The following is a 23,471-nucleotide window of genomic DNA, read 5'->3' on the forward strand; positions in this document are numbered from 1 at the left end:
ATCACCGCGCACACCCAAGAGTCTGTGACGAACAGTACGCGTTCTCTCTGGTGACATATTAGCCCTCCATTCCATAATCATTCTACCCCATTCTACCCCATTCATCCCATTCCTTCCTAATCCGGTAGGCATCCCGCCTTCCTCCGCAATCAGGATCCAAGAACCACAAACATACCTCGTCAAATAACTTCCATCCGCCTTCGCCCGCCTTGTCTCCAAAAGCGGCGGCACAAACGGTAGTGCAAGAGCCGAGACTACGTAACTTGTTGCTAGAGTGGCTTTGAGGCGGTAGTGTGGGTCGCGTGGGAGATGGCGGGTGGAGTATGTGCGGAGGTGGGAGAGGGCGTGTGTTGAGATTGCCATTTTGTGTGCCGGTATGTGGAAAGAAGCAAGGAAGATGGTATATGAAGTTTCGATCTGGATTAATGGATGTGCCTTTGTATCGTCGTCGCAGTCGTGATTATAGATACTTCGCGTGTGACCAGCCCTACGGAAGATGATCTCGGAATGTGGGGCCAGGAAGGTTCGGTCGTGTCGGCGCGTGTGGGGTCTTGGTTGTGTCGGTAATTCTGTGCTCTGCTTTATAAACCTCTTTAAAGCAAGTCAAGACAGGTAGAAAAATGATAGCATGGGGGCGTCGGAGGGTATTAATACGTTTCAAGATGGTTGCCTAGGACGTCTGCCCTGAGGCTTCGAGCAAGGGGTGAACGAACGGTCCTTCGCACTACGGCCGCGGCTGACCTGCACGTGGAGATGCAGGCGGAGTCGAATGTCACCATTTTTGTGGGTTGCGGTTAGGGCTGCCTTGACGCTAGGAAGCGTTTCCGTTGCTTATATCTTGCTTTGAAAGCGTCTCTTGCGGATTCGGCTTATCAAAGCGCAAAGTGTACATACTGAGAGTATTGGTAAAACAATTCTGAAGTAATCGTTGAATGTGTTCGCGTAGATTCTCTATTCATCTTTCTGCCACATTTCTTCAGGCGTGCATTCGCGAGGATGCCTCAGGATCTTGGCGATCCGGGTCACACCACCCTCGCGCGAGTACGCGCGAGCCGCCGCTTTTTCGCGGTAGATGCTTTTACCGGGGTGCAGAAAGAGTCCTTCTTGGCGACAAACGGCGCATTGGTGAGCAGTTGGTCACGACATCTTTGCTCGCAGTCACGAATCGGCGGTTTTCGCGGACCGGGTGGCTGTCAGCAGGAACGACCAGATGCTGATTGGTGGATGGCGTAGCAGTGGCCTTGCGCAACCTCGCTGCAACTTCTCTTTCTGTGACCACAACAACGTCACGATGATTGGCAACACTTGTGGCTCTCTTGCCCTGACCGGCCTGGATAGGTCGCGTCTATAGCTTCTTCAATCCTTCGTCTGCATTTCCTTGTCGGTCTTTTAAGCGACTACCAATCTCTTCCGTCTGGTAGACAACGAGAATGTCGGCATCGATGACTGTGATCATCATTGCAGTGTCTCTAGGCATCATCGTGGTAAGCTGATGTATACTGTAGTCTCATACAAGTCATCACCGTCATCATTTCCACAATCTTAAAGTTCATACTACAAATTCGCATTGTCTTCGAGAAAAGCCCTCGGAAGCTATCTTGAAACAAAAACTATCTAAACTTAAACGCCGTTCAAGCTAGTTCAGCTCATCCGGCTCGGAAAAAACAAACAGAAAAAGCAACGATAGCGTGGGCTCATACGTCCTCAGCTACCCCATCTCCTCTAATTATTCCTCCTCCCATTACGATCAAAGTTGAAAAACTGGCGACCACCACCTCCTCCTCCACCGCCAGCACGCCGCGAACTACCACCACCACCACCATAAGCCTGCTGAGGAGCATAACGCTGCTGCGGCCCATACCCCTCATCCTCTGAATCCGACTCATCTTCATAGTAACCCTGCTGACGAGAAGGTTGTTGACGACCATAGTCAAACATACGGCCTGGACCTCCACTTTGACCATACTGTCCACCGGCACGCAGGTCTTCGTATCCGGCTCCATACCGCGGATCTTGAGCACCACCGCGGGTGTAATCTCGATCGTCCATGTAGCGCTGTTGGCCGTAGCTAGGTTGTTCTTGGGCGCGGCTTGTATTGGTAGTGCGTGACTGTCTGAATGGGTTGTCTGCGCGTGAGAGACCGGAGAACATGAGGCCACGGCTACTACTACCACGCGGGGCTGATTCGTGGCTGCTGCCGCCCATGCCGCTCATAGGGCCACCGCCACCACCACGGCTGCCAGCGTAGTCGCCAAAGGGCTCGTGGTGCTCTTGGTATTGCTGGCCTTCTGGGCGTGTAGAATCGAAAGTCGAAGAGAAGGAGTAGCCGCCTTGACGCGGGTTTCCGCCGCCCATAGGACCACCACCGCCGCCACGGCCCATCATGGGAGGGGGACCACCTCCCATCATGCCTCCCATACCGCCGAAGGGGCCACCGCCCATGCCACCCATTGGACCGCCGAAGGGGCCGCCCATGCCGCTGAAGAAGTCGTCGCCGCCTGAGTTGCCGAAAGGATTCATGATGTTGGGAGTTGTAGAAGCGTAGTTGTTGGTTGTGAGTTGAGTTGGTGAGTTGTGGGTGTGGATGAGGAGGGGTTAGGAGGAGGCGGGGTGCATGTGATATAGTCAGCGGGTGCGGAATGAAAGTGTCTTACCGTGGAGTTTGGTATGAAGAGGGAACATGGGCATGTTTGCAGTGTGAGCGCATGTTGTTGGTGATGGAAAGGACGAGTTTTGACGGGAAGAAAACGGGGAGGGTGAAAGTATAGCTTGCGTAGATGTAGACAACGCTGCTATTATTCGGAGGTCCCAGAGCATTGAACTATGTCAGATTAGTAGGTACCTATCCTGGTCTCGCTATCTTTCTCCCCTCTCAAATACTCTGTAAGTTCAATCACTACCAAATCAAAACACATCAAAGCCCGAAAAAATGGTGAAGCAGTCTTGTATTGCACTCTCCATCCTCCTTTACTATATCTCCATATGTAACTAAAAAAGGGTATATACATTGTTAGTGTGGTAAGTAATGTAAAAAACGGACCAGCCTTTATAATTCTCGCGCTTTTTGCAACCAACCTCAATCGGCTATGTACTGTTCACTGTTGTTTTTGATGTTCTTCGTTGTGTCAGGATGAGGCGTTTAGCTGAAGAACTTGAGGGCGCGCCTGAACCTGTTGCCGCCGCGGTTGCCTTGGCCGCCGAAGCCGCCCTGGCCCTGGCCCTGGTTTTGGCGTCCGTTGCCTTGACCCTGACCTTGACCTTGACCGTTCTGACCTTGGCCCTGGTTCTGCTGGCCTTGGCCCTGGTTCTGTCCTTGACCCTGACCCTGCTGACCCTGCTGGCCTTGGCTTTGGTTGCCGTTGTTCTGGTTACCGCCGTTGTTGCCACCGTTGTTGCCGTTGCCAGCGTTGGGAGCTTGAGTGGCGTCAGGAATAAGAGCTAAGAGAAACGTTAGCATGAACTCCATGGAAGTAAAGACGTGACGGATGAGAAAGCAACGCACCGGAAATGGCACTGGCACCCTCGTTGCCACCCGCAGCACCAGCAGCCTGGTTCGCCGCGATAGCAGCAGGAAGATCCTTCTTGTTTTGCAGAATTTGTGCAGAGATACCCTCAAGTGTCTGAGCAGTGTCGACAGCTAGCGGCAGTGAGTATGGATACAGGATGGGGCAGACGCTTCGCGATGATTATGGAAAATGTGGAACTTACCAGAGGCAGCCTCGTCGGTGCGACCTTGCCCGTCAGTTTGCTGGACGGCGAAGCATCCACCAAAGGGACCGGCGATGGCGTTGTTGCGGCATCGGATGGTGCAGATGTTTCCAGTGGAAGCACCGAGGCAGTTGAAGTTGTCGGGCATCTGGACGTTGATGACAAAGTCCTTCTCCTTGGCCTGGGAGAGACCGAAAGAACCAGGGATGTTGTTGGACACCTTCAGGGGGGTGAAGGTGGTGACGGCGTTGCTAGTCTCGTCCATGTCGCACTCGAATGGACCGGCGCCATCAGCGTTGACTTGGTGGATGGTGACAGCCAGCATGGAGCCGCCAGAAACCTGGGCCATACGGCCAGCAGCAAGCTCGTTCTCGGTCTGCTCGCCGATGTCGATGTTACCAGCGATCTCAGTCCTTCCGCAGGCGTTGACAATGTTCTGCTTGATCTCTGAGTCGCGGATGATGGTAGCATCTTGCTGGCAAGGAGAGATGGTTGTGCAGTTGCGAGCAATAGCAGGGTCAACGAGGAAACCTTGACTCTCACCAGAGTCTCCGACGGCAGCCAAGATAGCGGCGTGCGAGTGCACGGTGGTGAAGAGAGCGGCAAGCGCAACGGAAGAGGCAGCGAAGTACATAGTGATTGGAGTTAAAATAAAGTTGGCGCTCAGCGCTGAGAATAGAATAGAATGTGGAGTAAAGAAGGACTAGCGTCGAGCTGTGAAGAAGTGAAGACCGTTGATGGAGATAGATTACCAGCAGTGGAACGGATGGTAATCTATATACCATCCTCCATGACCAGTCGAACCACCACATCGTGAAATCCCTTACTCGACATCCATGGTGGTGTCCACTTGCATGAGACGTGCTTCGGTATAGGTCAAGGGTTTGGTGTATGGTCGTGCTGGCCTAGGCGCCTGAGTAGAGACTTGGCAATGAAAGAGTGGAGTACGGAATACCGCCAAGTGAGGAATAAGCACCCTGGGTAGACTTCGCAGGAGCTTGTGGTGCCTCCGTGACGGGAACACCTAGCCTGTCATGGACGTAGAGGCGTTGTGGTGAGGCTGCTCCACAGGCTTCAAACTTCGAGAACCTGGACCAGATCATGCCCTCCGTCACTTAGCGCTCATTGAACCAACAACTCAGCCTCCGTTTTGCCGTAGTACGCTAGCGATGAGGCGTGGGAGGTTTCGACGACCGTAAAGTCAAGTTTCGAATCAGAACGTCGCACGCCACATGCAAACACGACGGCTTGGCACAGTGCCATGCCGTATGTCCGGCTCAATTCCGGAAACTATGCTCGTGCGAAGGAACAGCAGATGGTGAGTGGCGGTCCCATGAAATGCGAAGAGCCTCGGGATGTTGGTGTTTCGAGATCAGGCGCCCGTTAAAGTGGATCTTCCCGTTACATGGCTGTGGGGCCACCCGTTGGAGCAGGAACGCCGCGCTTTCGGCAGATAGGCTCACAGTCTCTCGCGTAGAATCGCCTGTTGGTCGCTGTCGACAATGCCTAAGCAAAGGGGCTCGATGTCGCGATAGCGCAGACGCAGGAATTAGACCTGTCATCTCCGCACTCCTGAGGCATCTCTGTCGCGCATCATGCCGGACTTCCGGACTCAACGATGGAGCGAGCAGTGTAGTAAGCGACCGTATTGTGGAGGTGGTGGTTGCGAGCATTGCTTCTTCTTCGTTGGTGTCGCTGCTATCCTCCCGAAGTGTTGCACCTTCTCTTCAAAGCCAGGTTGGCTGCAGCGATGACACTCCTGGAGGGCTCACACTTTTACCGTGCAGCAAGTCCACTCTTCCGATATGGCTTGAAGATACTGCTGTAATGCTCATCCATCTCAAGATAGCGCATTGTCCGAGGTCATTAGTTTTGGGATGAGAGCATCCTTTGTGTTAAGTCTTGTGGTTTCGGAAGCCCTTTCGTCTTACCAAATGCCAAACCCAACGGAGAGCGACTGAAGGCATAGCCTGTCGCCGCGGATAGCAGGTTTCTGCTTGTTCGATAGCAACAACTATTGACAAATTCCATTGCGGGCCTGTCCAGTATTTATTGGAATGACAAGGTGCTCTGAGTATCATGATCAGTAATGCTGTTATTGAGACGTGCTGTTGTCAGTGCAAATCAAATGGCGCGTGCCTCGTCATGTCCCTGTTGGAGATAGCGTAAGTCACGGTGATATCCTGCAGAGAATCTGAGCGAAGCCTGGTGCCATTGCGACAAGCAGTGAAAAGGTCGTGTAATAGAGAAGGTTGACTTGTACCAGTCGATCGTTCTTCCCCGCGGCGGCGAGTCCATGTCTAATCGCCGAACAATCGCCGGCAGCCTTACAACAATCAGACCACTTTCATCATCCATCGCTCAGAAAACTTGCGAGCTGTCGCAAAGCCGCCACAAGCTTCCACACACACCAATTCCCTTCTCACACCGATAATACACAACCCATCATGAACACAGTAAGCTCCACGTGTACTTCCCACCCCGTCATCAGCACTAACAATCGAACAGGTCAAATCAGTATAGTACGTCACACCTCTCGCAGACACACCACCATGTCCACCCACCCCATACGTGCCAAACCCAACACCATCCCACCAAGATCTCCAATGAACCCACCCTAACAACCCCACAGCTACGGCTGGGCGACCCTAATAGTAGCAGGCGGCGGCGCCTACTTCTTCGCCAAACGCAGCATAAACGCAGACCGCGCCGCAAAAGCCGAAGCCGACCGCCAAAAACGCATCCGCCTCTATGAACTCGAGCACGGCTTACAAAACTCTGCTCCGACCACCACACCGCTGAACCCAACTGCGAAACCAGGATCTACACAGGCGGCGCCGCAGAGCGTGACGAGCGAGGTGGGCAGGCTGAGAGCGGAGGGAGGAGGGAATGGGGGTATGGGGGGTGAGGGCAACCCCAGTATGCAGGCGAGTCAGGATCCGGCGCCGACGAGACATGCGCCGGAGAGCGAGGGGCAGAGGGTCGGCGAGAAGAGCAAGTATGAGGCTCCTGAGGTGTATCGGAGTCGGAAGGGGGATCGGTTCTCATGAGGTATGACATACGAGGATGCTTTTAGGATTAACGGTACAGTGGAAGGATGAAGCACCTATTGGAGTGAGTTCACGTAGATACGAGGCATCGATGGCGTTATGGCATGGAAGATTCCACTCTTTGTATTATCGTACACCAACGCATTGGCAATTCCAATGCCCCAGCTCCAAGCTATGCTAAACTAAATGAATCATTCAAAACGCCCACGCGATATATCAGGGTATAAAGCGATATGTTGCCGTCCCACGTCTCTGTACATCATACGCCATGAGGATTTACTGCGCAAACATGCCGCTTCGGCTGTCTCTCCGCTTCTCGTACAGCCATTTGCTGTTCAGTCCGACACTTGCTTTGCCAGTAGAGGGCGTAGGAGTACCCGGTGCCGTCATGCTGCTAGAGCTGTCACCGAACAAGCTACTGCTCATCGAACTGCCACCATAGCTCAACCGCTTCGTCGCAGAAGACCCGCTCATTGATCTCTGGAAGTTTCCTCCATTGTTTGGTGAAAACGGTGAGCCCGAACCAGACCTTCTGAGGTTTGGCGACCCGGAGCCGTATTCCTGATTGCTGAAGCTGTTGCTGCGCGGTGTTGATCGCTGGTATCGGGGAGGCGTGACATAGTTCGGCGATGCGAAGGCAGAGCCTGGGGATTGAGGCGCTTGGACGCCAGCCTTCAGGCCCATGGAGGCGCGCTGCGAGGGGGTGAGAGGTATGTCGGCAATCTCATCGGGGTAGTAGCGACGGATGAGAGGGAGGAATGCGATGACGATGTTTGCGGCGAATACGATGCGGACGAGTAGGACGGCCCATGCGCTGTAGGGAACAGCTTTTACGACAGCGTTGATCGGTGTTCTGGTGCATGTTAGCATGATCCACGATGACATGTCGTGAGGAGCATACGCAGCATATTCCAATAGCTTCACCTTCTCAGTGACTCTAGTACCATATACCGAGAGAAACAGGAAGCCTGCGTTCAGGACGATGGCCCTGACGTTGCGCTCATCAAACGTGGTAGCGTACTGGCGGCGCGCAATCTCGTCAAACTTGGGATGCCGCCAGGAACCATTGGGCGTGTACGGCTGTTCTGTCTGGGCAGATGGTGTCGCGGCCTTTTGCGGAGTCGCAGGCTGCGCGTATCGGGCTACCGACATGTTGTGTGAAGCTTTTAGCTACTCGCGTTGATTGTTTGTTTGGCCGAAAGGGAGTCGCAAGATATGGGCTGGCTCGCGTGTCGGACTACACTTTCACTGATGCTGCTGGGTTAGTAGTTAGTCTCGGATAGCGTCGCGCGGCTACAGGCACATTCTGTCTGCCACAGGGTGCCGCGATGGTGAAGGTCAGAGTGGTTGTACAGCAACCATGTTTTGGCAAGGGCGATCGGAGGACGGACATGCGAGCCGACAGGGGTCCCTTCACTAGCGGACCAATTCACCCCCGCCGTCATCCCGCAGCTGCCAGCCAGCCCTCCAACTTCACTTCACTCATGCAACTACAGCCATGGCGGGCACTCTAGAGCAGCTTGATCAGACCATCGGGGAGGTCCTCGCAGGCTGGAACTTCGTCAGCACCCTCATCGCCTTCACCATCGTCGGCTTCCTGGCCTGGATCATCTATGACAGCGCCGATGCCGACACACACCCGCTGCTGCTCGCAAGACAGGCGGTAGCTTCATACGTGAGGCAGCCGGGAGAGTCTGCTGTCTTCCGCTCTCCCGAAACTCCTCATGGCTGTATGAGCACCCCACCATACGTTTGCAGACGTTCCAGCTAACATCCAGCAGATCCTCTTCGTACCGGTCTTGCCGTAAGACCCCCGGGCGCTCCCATGTACTCTGCCGGCAAAGATGGAGATCTTCGCGATATCTGGCGACGTGTCACGGGCGAGATCCCTCTCGAGAAGGGCGCAAAGTCCAGCGGCACTGCAAATATCATGACGGTCTTTGGAAAGGAAGGCGTCACCGAGCACAAAGTTGAAGACGTTACTAAGGAGATTGCTATTCTCGGAAAGCATCTACAGGATCGCGGTGCTAAGAGAGTGGCCATCTACCTCCCCAACAGTCTCGAGTTCCTCTCTGCACTCTTTGCCGGTGCCTTCTTCGACTTCACGCCTATCTTGATCCCATACAACCAGCCACACGAGACCCTTGCCGAACTCCTTCTTCAAACGAAAGCCGATGCCCTCATCGCTGAGGCAGGCTCTGTGCCTCTTGCCGAACTCAGTCAGGGCGTGTCCGGCCTGCGCTCCATCGTCTGGACTGTGGAGAAGACAAGCAGGCACATGGACTGGAGCGAGGTACCCGAAGGCATCGGCGGAAAGATCGATGTTGCTGTTTGGCATGAGCTTGTACAGGAACAGAAGAATACCACTATACCACTGCCGTCGAATCCCGGCAAGCCCCGAAGCGTTGTCTTCCTCTGGCAAGAAGCCGTTGGGAAGCCGGCAGAGGTTGTCGAGTTCACGCAACAGGTACGTAAACCTACCATATTGACATATACACATACTGATAGGAACAGAATCTGACCGCCGCCGTTGGTGCACTTGTCACGTCCCTTCCTGCCGCCCACCGTCTAAATGCCTCGGATACGTTCCTCCCCGCAGATGCCTTTACACACTCCTACTGTCTGTGCCTGACGCTGGTTGCTCTGTTCTCTCACGCGACAGTTGTCATCCAGTCAGTTGCCGGTCCGGGTGTCGATCTTGAACTAGCTACACGCTCCATCGCCCCTACAGTTACAGTGGTGTCCGCCGAAACAGCTGCGAAGCTCCACAACACCACGAAGACTTCAGTAACCGGTGGCCCCCAGAAGTTGGCACATTACCTCGAGACGCGCATGTTAACTGCTGGCCGCCTGCCTACCGACAATCTTCTCACAAAGCTCAATGCGCCCAAGAGGGCGGCTGTCGGCACAACACCTGGAAAGCTGCGCTTGGTCTTTGTGTCTGAACGACAAGGCCTGAACACGCCACCACTTAGCTCAGAGGACCTCTCCGATCTACGTATCTTCACCAAAGCGCGTGTCGTATACGCTTTGACCACAGCTAAGGTAGCGGGAGCCGTTGCGCAAACCAACATCTATGACTACCGGAGGGAGACAACATCGAACAAGCACAGCCACTTCGGTGTGCCCCTCAGCTGCGTGGAGATCAAGTTGAAAGATACACCACATCTCAAGACAACAGACGAGCAGACCGCAGGCGAGCTAGTCGTCACTGGCTCATCGGTTGTGGGTGGTGAGGTCCACCTAGGCGTGAATGCGACCATCCGAGAGGACCATACTTTGGCGTATGTGTAGCTAGCGCATTGAGCAAAACGCGATGAACTTGAACGTACTTGCCTTCACGAAGCTTCTTCCAAATGACCCCCATTCAATCTGCCGCTCGAGGCTCTTGACATGTGTTCAGCTCAATGACACTTCTCGTATGCACGAGATTACGCGACTGACCCATGAATCCAGGCCAGCTTGTGCAGTAGTCGGCAGCGACGTGCATGCGCCCCAAGTACCGAGACACACTGGTTTTCCCCTCCTCCACAAAGCTCGTCAAACGCTTGCATCCTTAGTAGGTACTACGATACACTATATCACTCTCTTCGTATTGATTAGAGCCGTCACATATATGTGTATCTGTGGAGGAGACATCGTACCTATCGCGTCGCGTGGGGATCACCCTCTCTGGGGTAATTTCAGCCGAAGCGCTACCGAGCGGCGCCTTCGCTAAGACCGAACCGACTGGGGTGCTTATCTGCACCTGCACGACCGTCGAATGACAGCCGGCCCATCTAACCAACGGTCGCATTTCCCAAGGACCGAGACCTTGGGTACAGCCGCCAACCATCATGACAAGCTGTGTGAGTGGTTGTTTGTTGAGCAAAAGGCTGCGAGGAAAGGCTCAAGGCGTTCGTCTAGTCCAGCTGAGTCTCGATCCATGTCTCTAGACGAAGTGTTGACATGGTCGGCTCGTGGCGCTTATCTTATCGTCGCCTTGCCAGAGATATAGACGTAACGTCAATCCTGGGCGCCCGCTGTTCGGAGATCTGCACTGAGACTGTGCGTGCTGCTAGAGGATAAGAAGGCGCTTGTGTCCGTCGCGCGGAAAGACCCTCAAGGATAAAAGGTCCTCCCATCTTTACAGCCCTTCCACGTTCTTGGTGGTTGGCACGGTAGGCTTCAGGATGCCGTTGATCGAGAAGCCGCATTGGACGCTCAGGGTCGAGCAACCCAAGAGCACGTTTGCGGAAGGCAATGCGCGATGGTAGGTCCGAATTGGAAACGGAGATGCGCGATAATGGGTTTTTTGTACTGACTGATGGTATACAGGACGAACAAAGATCTTGACCCTGTTCCGAGGCATGGTAGGAAGTGGGGTGTGACGAGCTTCATCTCGTATTGGGTGTCGGATGCATTCAAGTACGCCTTTACCAAACTTTTGACATCAATGAAGTAAGAAATGCTAACATTAACTCAGCGCCGCAACATGGCAATTCGCATCCAGTATCATCGCAATCGGTACATCAACCACTCCCGCACTATGTACTACCTGAATCGTCCACTAACACCACCACCAGGCCTCACATGGCGCGAATCCCTCGGCATAGTCGCCCTGGCCTTCTTCATAATCTCCTTCGTCATCGCCCTAAACGGCGCAATCGGCGTCCTCCACCACGTCCCCTTCCCCGTCATCGCCCGCGCCTCCTGGGGTTTCTGGGGCTCCTACATCGCCATCGTCTCGCGCGCCATCCTCGCCATCTTCTGGTTCGCCATCCAAAACATGAACGGCGCGAATTCCGTGCGCGTCATGATCGGCGCCATCTGGCCCTCTTTCCTCACACTGGAGAACGGGATCCCGGAGAGCCAAGGCATCGATACAGCGACCATGATCAGTTTCTTCATCTTCTGGCTCGGTAGTGTACCGTTTCTGGTTATGCATCCTAATGAGTTGAGGTGGCTGTTTATGGCTAAGAGTATCATTGTGCCGATTGCGTGGATTGCGATTTTGATCTGGGCGTTTGTGAGTACGGATGGGGGAGGTGAGATGTGGAATCAGAAGGCTACGTTGACGGGGAGTGCGTATTCGTGGGGGTTCTTGTCGAGTTTGACGAGTGTTATTGGGAATTATGCTACCTTGTCTGTGAATCAGGTAAGTTCCCCCCCCTAACCCTCCATGGTTCCCATTCGGAGCTCCGTCTGGAGACCTAGACACATGCTAATGACGACCACAGTCCGACTTCTCCCGCTACTCCCGCGTCTCGGTAAAATGGCAATGCATCTACGTGCCCTTCCTCCCCATAGTCTTCACCTTCATCGCCTTCATCGGCGTAGCCGCCACCTCGGCCGGCGCCGTCAAATACGGCACTCTGGACTGGGACCCCATGGCCCTCATCGCCCACTGGGACAACCGCGCCGCCCGCTTCTTCGCCGCCTTCTCCTTCGCCCTCGCCGCCCTCGGCGTCAACATCTCCGCCAACTCGCTCTCCGCTGCCAACGACCTAACCGCCCTGTTTCCCCGCTACGTCAATATCCGGCGCGGCCAGCTTCTCTGCGCGGTTCTCTGCTGGGCGCTTGTCCCCTGGAAGATTCTCGCGTCCGCCGGTAGTTTCCTCAACTTCATGGCTGCTTATGCGATTTTCCTGGGTCCGATCGCGGCGATTATGGTTGTCGACTTTTGGGTCGTGCATCGTGGGAAGTATGATACCTTGGCGTTGTACCAGTATCACGGTATCTACAAGTACACCTCCGGTTGCAACTGGCGCGCTATTGTCGCTTTTCTCGTTGGTGTTGCGCCGAATATGCCGGGGTTCATTCAATCTATCAATCCGGCTATTGATGCGGGTGTGGGTGCTAGGCCGTATAGCTTCGGTTGGTTGCTGGGTTTCACGGCGACGGCACTGGTGTATGGGCTGTTGGAGATGGTTGTTGCGCCGCCGAAGGAGACGTTTATCGATAGGGCGGTTTATCCGGACGAGATTTATGATGAGGCGGGTGTGGTGGATGAGGGGATTAGTGTGGGGAGTGGAGAGCAAGGGAGCGCGGAGAAGACGGGGTGGAAGGCGAAGATGACGAGGATGTTGTAGATGGGAGCATGAGTTCTTGAAGATCCAGGCATGGGGAGATTACGTCTGGTTTTGCGCAGATATATCTAAGCGTTGGGAGATACCTTCTTTCAATCTTCAATGCATCCCTTCTACAGGCAGATGCAAAGTGAGCTCAATTCGACAGGTGAATTGTATTCGATGGATTGCAATGAGGATATATGAAGGGAAAGAGCGTTACTTCGTCTGCGTAATTACACTAATATGACCATATACGTCGTGGTATAAGAAGAGTCTCCAGCCAAGACATTCAGGACACAAACATCTCAAACCCACCTCCCCCATCTTCTTACAACCCCACAACAACACCCACCCCCAACCCCACCAGCGCAACCAAACTCCCCATCCCCACCGTTCCCCTCCCTGCAGCCGCATTCCCCGCATCCCCAGTATCACTCACACCCCCACTCCCACTCGCAGCATTAACCTGCAACCCATACGCCGTCGTCGTAACCAAGCTCCCACTAACCGTCGTAGTAACAACGCTCGTCGCCGTCGTACTAGCCTCGCACCCGCTCCAGCTGGTCCACGGCGCAGAACTACTCCAGGGCCCCGCTGTCCAGCCAGGCCAGTCAGACGGCGGGCATGCACTGCCGTCCCACCATGCGGTCCAGGGGCCTGATCGCCAGTCTGAGCGTGTCGACCAGTCGCTGTAGGGGCCGAAGTTGGAGGAGCCCCAGGGGCCGGGACCGTCTGGGCCTAAGGGGGGTGGGTTAGTAGAGGTTTGGGTTTGGGTTTGGGAGGGAGGGGAGGGGTTATGAGAGAGGGATTGGGATGGAAGCTGTCTTACCTCCCCAGTGTCTTCCCGGTCCTCCAGGGCCATGAGGTTCACCTGGCCCCCAAGGTCCTTGTCCCGGTCCGTAACTACCAGTTGGCCAGGGAGCGGCAGTCAGAGTCGATGGGATCTTTCCGGCTGAGAGGAGGGATTCATAGATTGAAGACCATTTCCCTGGATCGGGGGATGCCCATGGTGGACCGGAACCATACCATGGATCAGTCGATGTAGGTGCTGGCGTGATGCTTTGACCGAGGATGGGCGCTACGAGCGCTGTGATGGTTGTGAAGGTGAACTTCATGGTGGTGGTATAGGCGTCGTGGTGTTTATTCCTGTGTCTGGAGAAACTTTTGTTGTTATGCCGTGTAGATGTAATAACAAACAGTATGCAGTAACCGACTCCGTGCAACGATACCCAGCCTTGTCAGTGTCGGTCTTGCCTGTGTATTCTCAACTCCAGAAACAAACATCTCCCACACGCGAACACCGCAGCATACAAATACCCTTAGACACGACATACGCGGCCCACTCGTTCATTGGACGCCATCATAGCTTACTTGCTACTCCGTCATAGAAACACGTCCGGAGGGGGCCCGCGAGGCTCAGCTGAGGTTAGTCCACCTATACTGGATCGCCAGGCCAGCAGTAGAGAAGCTTACGATCAGAGATGACAAGCAACAACGCTTACAAGCTTACGCGTCCGCAAGCCTATACACGTACTGTCTCGGCAGTCGGACGTGTTTCCCGAGAAAGCGTCATTGGCATGGTGGTGATGCAGGGTCAGGCTTTCAGCCTTGTGGCATGCCGTAGCGAAGCGTAGTAGAGCGTGGTGGAGTTGGCAAACAGGCGATCAAAGCTTGACGATGAACTTGCATTGGTCGAACATGGACAGGGCTATAGGTGATTGGATAGATGGCGTATATCGAAAAATGGGCTTGTGACTATAAACAGAAAGGGCGGCGTGAGATGTGCTGCAGCGTGCTTTTTCGGAGAATGGAGGTGGGGAGAAAACGCGGAGAAACGTGCTGTGGTATTACCGCGCGTGCATATGTCGGTTGTTGGAATTGCGTGCGTCTATCGCGTTGTCAAAGGGACTAACTGAGAGTAGGATTGCTCAACAGAATCATTGAATTGCGGCCGTTGCTTTCGTCGCGCATCCAGTTTGGCAATGGAATGTCGTAAGTTGAGGTTGAGTCGAGGGAACTACATCCAAACGTATGATGCAGAGACCCCACTGTCGATCATCGGAGGAGACGGAGGCGCAAGCACCGACGAGACGCTCACTCTGACACCACCATCGCTACTCGATTACGCTCGAGTATGACTTGTATGCGACAGTGTACGCGTCCTGTTGATATCAGAGTTGAGTAATATACTGTCTCGTGACGCTGACTAACCTATAGAGCTGCAAGACCTTCATGCATGTTACCTTTGAACCACTGTCTCGTAATGATAGTGTCGCTTTTATTTCACGAGACAATCCTCAAAGATGATAAAGGTCAAAGTTAGGAATTTCAGCAGATCAAGAGTCGCAAGTAAAATGAGGCGGACTGCGCATGCACGGCCACACTGCATAGAAGTAGTTTGTCCTATGTCGCATATGGATTTTGGTACTAACATGTCGTGTGCGCGCATGTCAGGCACAACACGTTGACAAATGTGCCAAGTCCATTGGTATTTCCCAGACCCTGCAAGCCCTCACTCGTAGTCATGTACCACCGCATCTCCTTAATGAGACGCATTCAACGATGCAGTGTACATGAAAAGCGGTTGTCATGATCGTATTGGTATATTCATCGCCAGGCTCTCTTAGCACTACCTAGTTCACGTCGGGTAACCGCACAGCGATGTCGCCTGACTGTGTAATGTATCGTACCCAAGGTAGCGACGGGTATTGCAACTGCGCGCATGTTAGCCAATGCCCGTTCGATCGTGATAGTTTGTCCTTACCTTTGGCTCGATGATCTTCAGATACCGCACTTGAATACCTGATGTGGTAAAGTAAGGAATCTCGAACTTGACGTTGATGGGCCTCTTGGCCTTTCCGCCGCCAACACCACCCATGCTACCACCGAAGCCTCCCATCATACCGCCACCCTTCTCGTCATCACCGCGCACCGATGGCAGACCAAGTTCAGCGCGCATGAGGAACTCCTTGCCACCACCAAATTGCTTGATCTTCCACACTATGGAGGATGTCTCAGGCGCGTAGTGTACGGTGCCTATGTTTGTTCGGAAGCGAGGGGTGTCTGCGTCTTCGGGGACCGGAATCGAGATCTGGACGTTATTGGCGGTGCTTCGTCGCTTAAACTGTGCTCGTGCCTGCGAAATGTTAGCTTGTTACACCCCGTTGTCCAGAGATCTGCCTACCTTCAGCATGTACTCGATCCTGCTGCCCGAATGGCTCTCGACTATGCACTCTACCCAGATAAGGGGCTTGACTTGTGTGTTCAGACGGTAGCTCATCAGCTCAAACTCGCCATCTGGTGGAATGAAGCTGATGGTCCTGTCGTTCTCGAATCTCGATAATCGCACGCACTGGTGGAATTTGACATCCTCCATCTCAACGGCCTTTCCTCGTGTAGCCCTTCCGGTGGTCTCAAACATGGCTTTGTCGTTCAGACCCAGCCGCAGTTCAGGCATACCCGACAGGTAGCACTTCATCTTGACAGCACCGAGAATCTCCGATCGTAGCACGCTGCCGGTCGCGGAGACGAGAAGGTTGAGCGATTCGATGACATCGAGGAAGACTTCGTTCTTGCGGTATCGGATACCTTCGCTTCGCCAGCTGACGGCGTTTGTGACTGCGATGGGTGGGCGTGCGATTTCGAGCTTGTGCGACTCTTGTGTGATGTATCTGCAAGACTGTTATTAACACACATCCATACTACGGCTGTATAGAATACATACTCTTGCAATATCTTGGTCTCGGTGGTTTGTGGGTAGCCAAAGTCCATCATCTCATCTAGCAGTTCGTAGATAACGACAAAGTTGTCTCTTATGCTCTCTTCTTCGAGCTCCTTGAAGTATTCTGTAAAGACCTCGACGATCTTGTGGAGAAACAGAAGAATCTCGGCCGCATTGGTGTTGCGCTTGGTCAGGGCGAGGAGGTAGAGGTTGTTGTGGCGGATGTAGAGGTAGTTGATGCCTTCGCTGGAGAAGCATGGTGGGACTGCTGAGCTCTCGTCTTCGGCCTCGCTCAGTAAGATGGGAAATTTCTCGACGGCTGACATGGGAATGTCACCGCGGTAGTTGCGCGCCAGAAGGGTCTATGCGATGGTCAATAGGTAGCCCTCCCAGAGGCCTGACCGCCATACCTTGCCCTTCAGGTCGAGAAAAAACACCGCCGACGCCATGGTGAGAGAGTGTGAGTGATGTAAAGAAGAGAAGAAGAAGAATCAGCTATCGGGTCATGGTGCGCAAGGAAAGGGCGATCGAGGGGTATGCGTGCTATGTCCTGGTCGCGTCTCGGTGATGCCAGAGTAATTGCGGCTCTTCCCGCCCGCCAAGACCCCTCAACGCACTAGACCCATACAGTCGCAACGCTGGTACTTATGCCTGGGGCCTTTGATCTTCTCCACTGCACATCGAATCTTAATCCACCTGCAGGTTACATTGAGCCAAAACCTTACAAAGTAGGTGACCTAACGTCAATGTAGGCTCTAGGCTGTTCAGCTCATTCCTTGGTTGGCCTAGAAGCTATACCCCGCATTAGTGAACTCCAGGCAGCACTATGGCCATCCCTCAGGCTCAACGTCTGCTTCGCCATCGGATTACAGCTCCATGCTTTCACAATGTCACTTTGCTATCTTTGCAGCGGCCTGACTTTCTCGAATCTCTACCCCCCGAACTTCTATCGCCATGCCGATGATCTGGCTGCATTGGAAGCGTCGGCCGCAGGCTGTCGTCTCTGTAGGATGCTGCGCGGTGGCATCAACTACCCCGATGATTACTCATTACCGCAACTATATCTTGGAGGCGCCAGTGATCAAGGGGTCCCTTCTCCTGAAGGTAGCAAAGGCTTTAAGGCTTCTGTAAAATTGCAAATCATCCCGGGCACATTGTACCCGTGGCACCCAAAGATGAAGGGCGCTTCATATGTAGGTATCTGGACGGAGCGGAAACAGGCGGTAGCCTGTATGATTTTGTCGGTCGAGGAAGGTACTGAAGCGTGCTGTTCTATCTGCCATTGTCTAATTACCTTCTCTAGGCGACAAGTTGGGCTCAGAGCCCATTCTGCCCGGCAAAGAATACTCCTTCGTTTCCGGTCGTGTTCAACTAAACGACTTGCCTTCCCAGGCGTATTTCGATGTCCTCAAGCGCTGGTTGGCCAACTGTGAGACCAATCACACAAGGTGTCGCAACGATACTCCAAAATTGCCAAAGCGAGTCATATATGTGGCCGAAGAGGGTGAGAGCCCATATCTTGTACGAGGAGAGGGTATATACGCTCGCTATGTGGCTCTGAGTCATTGTTGGGGCCATTCAAGAGAAGGTATGACCACGACCAAGAACCTGGAAGCACATATGCATGCCATAGATTGGGCCGCGCTTCCGAAGACCTTCAAAGACGCCATAATTACTTGCCGTCGGCTTGGTATCAAGTACATATTTATCGACAGGCTGTGTATCATGCAGGATTCGGAAAGCGACTGGGAAGAGCTTTCGGCGCTCATGGGTTCGATCTATCATGATAGCACCGTGACACTGGCAGCATCAGTATCCAACGACTCCTCAACCGGGATCTTTGTCCCGTCGCGTCCATCTAATGACTTCAGGAACGATTTTGTCGCACTGCCGCCATTATTTGGAGACTACAAAGGACAGGCTTTCATCACCGCCCCCACCATCGTCGATGACTGCATGCAGGTACACAGCTCGGCCGATAAACTTGGCTCCACTGTCTTGGACTCCAGAGCATGGGTGATGCAAGAGATGTGCCTGTCTCAAAGGACGATATGCTTCCTTGAACGCGAGGCAATTTGGTGCTGCTGCGAAACATCACAAGATCAGAATGGGCAAGTCATGAGAGCGGAATATAACGTCAGCGTACGGAACAATCTGGGGTTCCTCGCCAGAGCCTTCCAGAGGTCTTGGTACCTTGACGACCCAGAAGAAATAAATTGGAAGACGACGATATGTTCGAAAGACAGCTTCGTATGTGATGTTAACCAAGCGGGTGCTTTGAAAGAGCATACTAGTCTCGTAACGTCAGAGCCACTGCATATTCTGGCCCATGTTACTCAGGACGGAAAGACACATCATGTCCTCGATCTTCGTGCGCCTCTGTATCGCAGTCCTACACCACCGACGCTGATCCGACCAAGCGACGACCGCGCTTTCTACATCTTCCTCATACGTATCATACAGTCTTCCATACACGAACTATGGTACTCCATGGTAGATGCGTACAGCTTTCGCCAGCTTACGTTCCCGTCAGACAAGTTACCAGCCATGGCAGGCATAGCAGCACGCGTACAGGAAATCACACATGATTCCTATCTCGCAGGTCATTGGCGCAGAGAAATGGAGCGCTCGCTGTTCTGGGAAGCTTTCACAAATGATCTCTGCGATCCTCCCGCGAGAGCGGCCAATTATCGAGCGCCTTCCTGGAGCTGGGCAAGCATTGACGGGCGCATCAACTCGCCCTCACATAATTGGACTCGTGGTGGAGCCATTCCTCCACCTATCCAGATACTTGATGCCAGCACTCGAATCGATGGCAATAATCCGTTTGGATCCGTTAGCGACGCGAAACTCGTTGTCAAGGCTCACTGCGTGAAAGCTTTCTGGGATACCGAACGTGCAAAATTCCGGTTGGTGGGATGCTTTAAAACAAACTCACTAGGACTTGTACTAGGTGCAGCCACATTATATTTCTCCTGTTCGGATAGTCTTGACGGTACTTCGGCTGGGTACTGGCGCTACGACGACCGAAAGCATGGTGTTCTACCTGGCCCGCCTCTTGGTCTTTCCCCTTCGGAAGAAGAGTTGGACTCTAGATTGACGTGCCGATTTCCGATGGAGGGTACCACATTTCATGCTTCCACCAATGGCCTTAGGAAACCCCCGGTACCGGAGATTTTCACATATGTTCCGAAGGAACTCACTATCATCAAAGGATGTGCTTGGAAAGACTCAGTAAATTCTTACGTTGAGGTTTTAGTCTTGGCGGCAGTCGAGACCGGGAACGGTGTGTTTAGAAGGGTTGGCAAAGGGACACTGTACAGTTGGGATGAAGAGGCGGAGAGTGTGGAGACTTTGAGCATTGTATGAGCGAACGCTTTCACTGCTTCGTCGATCTGGCTGCTGCGCGATCTTCTTCAAAGTTCCGACTACTCCAGGAGGATGATCGAGGATACCAACCGGAAAACCACATGGACATCCCCTGTACTGTCATTCACTCTGTGTTGCCTGTTTGGCAATGTCTTCTTACGTTGCGCATGCTAGCAGATCTTTCTCACAATGGGCCTCCGACACTACGGCGCACGTTGTAATCTGACAGATTGTCAGAGCAGGCAATGAAATGGCGACAAAAATTTCCACTAGTTCGACCCCACAGCAAACAAATTCCAGGCCGCTTCATTCGAGCGACACGAAGATACCGAAACAAGATGAGCGAAAACCCGATTTCCAGCATTTTCAATCTCGTTCTCACAACAAGACTATATGCTTTTCCACGAGGCCCAATCGAGGAGCAAGAATTTCTGACCGCCGTGTTTCGCGTCCCATTGAAACGACTGGGCTTTCCGTCTCAGCCTATACCATCTCAAACCGGAGTATTTGATACATGGGTCGACCGGGAAATCGATGACGTGGAAGGCGCTACCTGGACAGATGACGATGATTGGAACGCGATATTTCTACGTGACAGCATAGAGGAGCTTTTTGATCAGCTTTATGGAAAAGACAGCCCAGTGTACGCCAACTGGAATGACCACGTCAAGCGTTCAATGGGGAAGGCTCACACCCTGACTCTTCTGGACGCAGCTGCAATCACTCCTCAGTCATATTGGTCTGAGGATATTAGAGCTACAGTGGAAGCATTCACTGCACTTCTTGAAGCCTTCCACAATGTCAAGGGAATTGTCTGGACTGACTACCCATACGACGACGCTCTTGATGGCCGCCTCGGTCGATGCAACGACTACGCCTTCATCCAGCGACTTATATTCAACGAGTGTCGTCTTTACGGAAAGTCGCTAGATGAATACGAAGCCAGCATGCGTCAAATACGGGAGAAATTTGGTATACCAGTGGAATTCGATCTCAACGAAGAACTGCAACGGATTAAGATGGCCTATGACCAGCAACACTACGAAATCGAAGAAAGGTTATCGGAAGCGTCAGAAATGGAACGGGTAGGCCCGATGATTCCTGTCACCGATGTGTCCACAGAGATAGACAACCCGGAAGGTATAGATTGCGTAGTTTGTTGGTCTGACATCTGCCCCTCCGCCGGAGTACTAACTGTTCCTTGCCAACATGCCTATCACAAGGAGTGTCTGGAACGCTGGATCCACGCTGCGCAAGGAGCTAGCCATCTTTGCCCCTACTGTCGCACAGAGTTGTTTCCCGAACCGGAGTATCGGCCCAAGGATGAGGAACGTTTTCGTAACTACGAGCAACAGCTTGACGACTTTGAGGACCAGATGTACTGGCTCTCTTGGATACAGAAGTCGGCGGATTGGTTTGGGGGTGAGCTGGCGATGCAGAGGCGGTATGAGAGCTCAGAGATGAAGAAGTTGGACTTACAGTGGCTTCGAAAGATAGGCGCACTCATTGCTTCGGGTAGTTTGGGGAAGAGATAGCTTCACTCGCGGGGCCTGTGGCGCAGAACTAGGTAATCGGCTGTGATTTTAATATATTGACTGTAGAAGTAACTTCTCGTACAACATAAGATGCACCTGGACTTTGCGAGGTGAAGGATAAGAGGCACGTTCGGCAAAACTGTCCAGGTGATCAGCTGCCACCGATCACCTCAGCATACCATGATGGCTACATAGTCAGCATGATTCATGGTCCTTTCCTGACTTAATTATCTGCACCTGTAGTCGGGCTATTCTTTCACCCCGCGACAGGCACCAGTCACGTGCGGGGTGTGAAAGGGCTGCCCCACTCAGGTCGCTCCATCCTCGTGGTAGAGCAAACACGTGAGGCTGGTACCTTCCACTTCCGAACCCCCCCACTCCATCCCGCTCTCGAGTTATCACGACCGTGGAAATTCCATAGCACTCTCTGCAAGCTTGCGCAATCATGTCCGCCGAAGCTCAAGATTTGGTTCCACCAATAAATCAGGCGCCGGCGAGCGCCGCAGGTACGTAACTCACCTACATGCCCTGCATCGACCCTGAAATTTATTTACGCCGTACCTCTTCATATTGAGATCCTCTGCTAACGATGGCAGTATATCGACGTGTGCGTACACACTTACGTAGCTTACGAGACTTGCGCAAGTTCGGGTACAGGCACAAGAACCCCAAAGACGTACTTGCCATGACATCCGCGGAACTTCGGAAGCTAGAACAACAGCACTTTCCAAGTCCAGCAGATATCTCTCGTCTCACCGGCATGAGCGATGAAGAGACTGAACAACAAGCCGATGCCGCGCGGCGGTGGCTACTGGGTATGCTCGACTGCCATGACAGAACAATGACCCGGGAACACGAGATCAGAATGTTTAGATTCGCTGTGGAGAAGCAGATGGAAGAACGAGAAAAGGACTGGACAGATCTGGAACGACTGTACATGACACTCGCAAACAGCAATCTCGCATCGCCACAGGAGCGATTGCAGGCAGCGTTCGTGACCGTCCTTCACTTTGACTACCCGCAACGCCGGCGAGATGTTGATGAGGTCGCCCAAAAGCTTGACGAGCGTCTGAAGCGGGCTTCCGACATGGACGCTGTGTTAGATGAGACACGCGATATCATAGTCGCCAGAACTGAATTGACCAATGTCGACCATTTCGCGTGCGCCATTCCACTGTCACTACTCACTGTCACAGCAGACAACGCTTCTGTCGTCGATGACAACGCCGGCTGCTGCCCGATCTGCCAACTCTCATACACCTCATTCCAAGATTCCTCTATCCTACAACTACTAGGTGACTATCCAGTGCGTATCAAGCAGTGCGGTCATATCATTGGAAAGTCATGTCTAGAGCAGTGGATGAGAACACCGAAGATCGATGAAGCGAAATACCCACATCGCACATGTCCGTGCTGCCGTGTCAAGATCGAAGGTGTGAAGTCGCCCTCAGTACCTCGCGGGCTACACGATCATTTGAAGACCGATCGACGAGCCATGGAGACAGTAAGAGAGTTGCTCTACGGGTATGATATGGACCTGGAGGAGTGTCTGAGCGCCATCAGCGCGTGCGTGAGCGAAGAGATCGCCTGCGAGGAGTTGGCGGCTGAGCTTGGGCGGAATGACGGAGAGCAAGACGACCAGATACTGAAGGACAAACTTGCAAATCTGGAGAAGGAGAAACGGGCTTGGGGATTTAGGGGGAATGGAATTTGGAAAAGGCTGCGAGACGAATGGATGAACAGCGGTGTCACCCGGAAGGCTTGAGGAGGAGGACCGCCCTTCCTCTGGATGTCGCCGGGAGTCCTTTGGTACTGCTCGGACTTTCGGACTCATGTTCAACAAGAAACACAATACTGTGGGCTCGGACGAAGGCATGCGGATCTCGTGGATATCGGAAAGGGCCGAACGAGCAGCTCGTATCTAGGAGCTCTTGGCTCACGAGGCAGTGCAAGCTGATGAGGCATTTTCTTTCAACCACTTCAGTCTCTCTCGAGTATACTCCATAGTACATCAAGCTTCACGAGGAAAGCTCGCTCA

At 53.3% G+C, this 23,471-nt stretch overlaps 8 protein-coding genes across 8 annotated transcripts; 4 read left to right on the plus strand and 4 right to left on the minus strand.

Moving 5' to 3' along the window:
* Positions 1-1,345: 1,345 nt before the first annotated feature.
* Positions 1,346-2,520, minus strand: J4E88_006912 (uncharacterized protein; the record flags this gene model as incomplete). The annotated part of the gene is made up of 2 exons (XM_049400534.1): positions 1,346-1,446; positions 1,746-2,520. The coding sequence occupies 2 exons, from the start codon at positions 2,518-2,520 to the stop codon at positions 1,346-1,348; spliced, it is 876 nt and encodes a 291-aa protein (XP_049253482.1).
* Positions 2,521-3,139: 619 nt separating this feature from the next.
* On the minus strand, positions 3,140-4,342 carry J4E88_006913 (uncharacterized protein; the record flags this gene model as incomplete). Its single annotated transcript, XM_049400535.1, has 3 exons — positions 3,140-3,438; positions 3,503-3,637; positions 3,709-4,342. The coding sequence occupies 3 exons, from the start codon at positions 4,340-4,342 to the stop codon at positions 3,140-3,142; spliced, it is 1,068 nt and encodes a 355-aa protein (XP_049253483.1).
* A 1,813-nt stretch (positions 4,343-6,155) lies between these two features.
* J4E88_006914 (uncharacterized protein) lies at positions 6,156-6,758 on the plus strand (the record flags this gene model as incomplete). Its single annotated transcript, XM_049400536.1, has 3 exons — positions 6,156-6,164; positions 6,217-6,230; positions 6,341-6,758. The coding sequence occupies 3 exons, from the start codon at positions 6,156-6,158 to the stop codon at positions 6,756-6,758; spliced, it is 441 nt and encodes a 146-aa protein (XP_049253484.1).
* Positions 6,759-7,034: 276 nt separating this feature from the next.
* On the minus strand, positions 7,035-7,910 carry J4E88_006915 (uncharacterized protein; the record flags this gene model as incomplete). The annotated part of the gene is made up of 2 exons (XM_049400537.1): positions 7,035-7,611; positions 7,660-7,910. 2 exons carry the CDS (start codon positions 7,908-7,910, stop codon positions 7,035-7,037), a joined length of 828 nt encoding a protein of 275 aa, XP_049253485.1.
* A 346-nt stretch (positions 7,911-8,256) lies between these two features.
* On the plus strand, positions 8,257-10,052 carry J4E88_006916 (uncharacterized protein; the record flags this gene model as incomplete). The annotated part of the gene is made up of 3 exons (XM_049400538.1): positions 8,257-8,488; positions 8,540-9,225; positions 9,267-10,052. 3 exons carry the CDS (start codon positions 8,257-8,259, stop codon positions 10,050-10,052), a joined length of 1,704 nt encoding a protein of 567 aa, XP_049253486.1.
* Positions 10,053-11,043: 991 nt separating this feature from the next.
* Positions 11,044-12,829, plus strand: J4E88_006917 (uncharacterized protein; the record flags this gene model as incomplete). The annotated part of the gene is made up of 3 exons (XM_049400539.1): positions 11,044-11,047; positions 11,324-11,895; positions 11,978-12,829. 3 exons carry the CDS (start codon positions 11,044-11,046, stop codon positions 12,827-12,829), a joined length of 1,428 nt encoding a protein of 475 aa, XP_049253487.1.
* Positions 12,830-15,441: 2,612 nt separating this feature from the next.
* Positions 15,442-16,978, minus strand: APM1 (AP-1 complex subunit mu-1-like; the record flags this gene model as incomplete). Its single annotated transcript, XM_049400540.1, has 5 exons — positions 15,442-15,522; positions 15,573-15,944; positions 15,993-16,479; positions 16,533-16,891; positions 16,940-16,978. The coding sequence occupies 5 exons, from the start codon at positions 16,976-16,978 to the stop codon at positions 15,442-15,444; spliced, it is 1,338 nt and encodes a 445-aa protein (XP_049253488.1).
* Positions 16,979-20,432: 3,454 nt separating this feature from the next.
* Positions 20,433-23,198, plus strand: J4E88_006919 (uncharacterized protein; the record flags this gene model as incomplete). Its single annotated transcript, XM_049400541.1, has 6 exons — positions 20,433-20,437; positions 20,497-21,038; positions 21,189-21,320; positions 21,581-21,627; positions 22,030-22,040; positions 22,061-23,198. 6 exons carry the CDS (start codon positions 20,433-20,435, stop codon positions 23,196-23,198), a joined length of 1,875 nt encoding a protein of 624 aa, XP_049253489.1.
* Positions 23,199-23,471: the final 273 nt, after the last annotated feature.

Source organism: Alternaria novae-zelandiae, assembly GCF_023758075.1.
Source record: "Alternaria novae-zelandiae strain BMP 2774 chromosome Unknown scaffold_14, whole genome shotgun sequence".
NCBI lineage: Eukaryota > Fungi > Ascomycota > Dothideomycetes > Pleosporales > Pleosporaceae > Alternaria > Alternaria novae-zelandiae.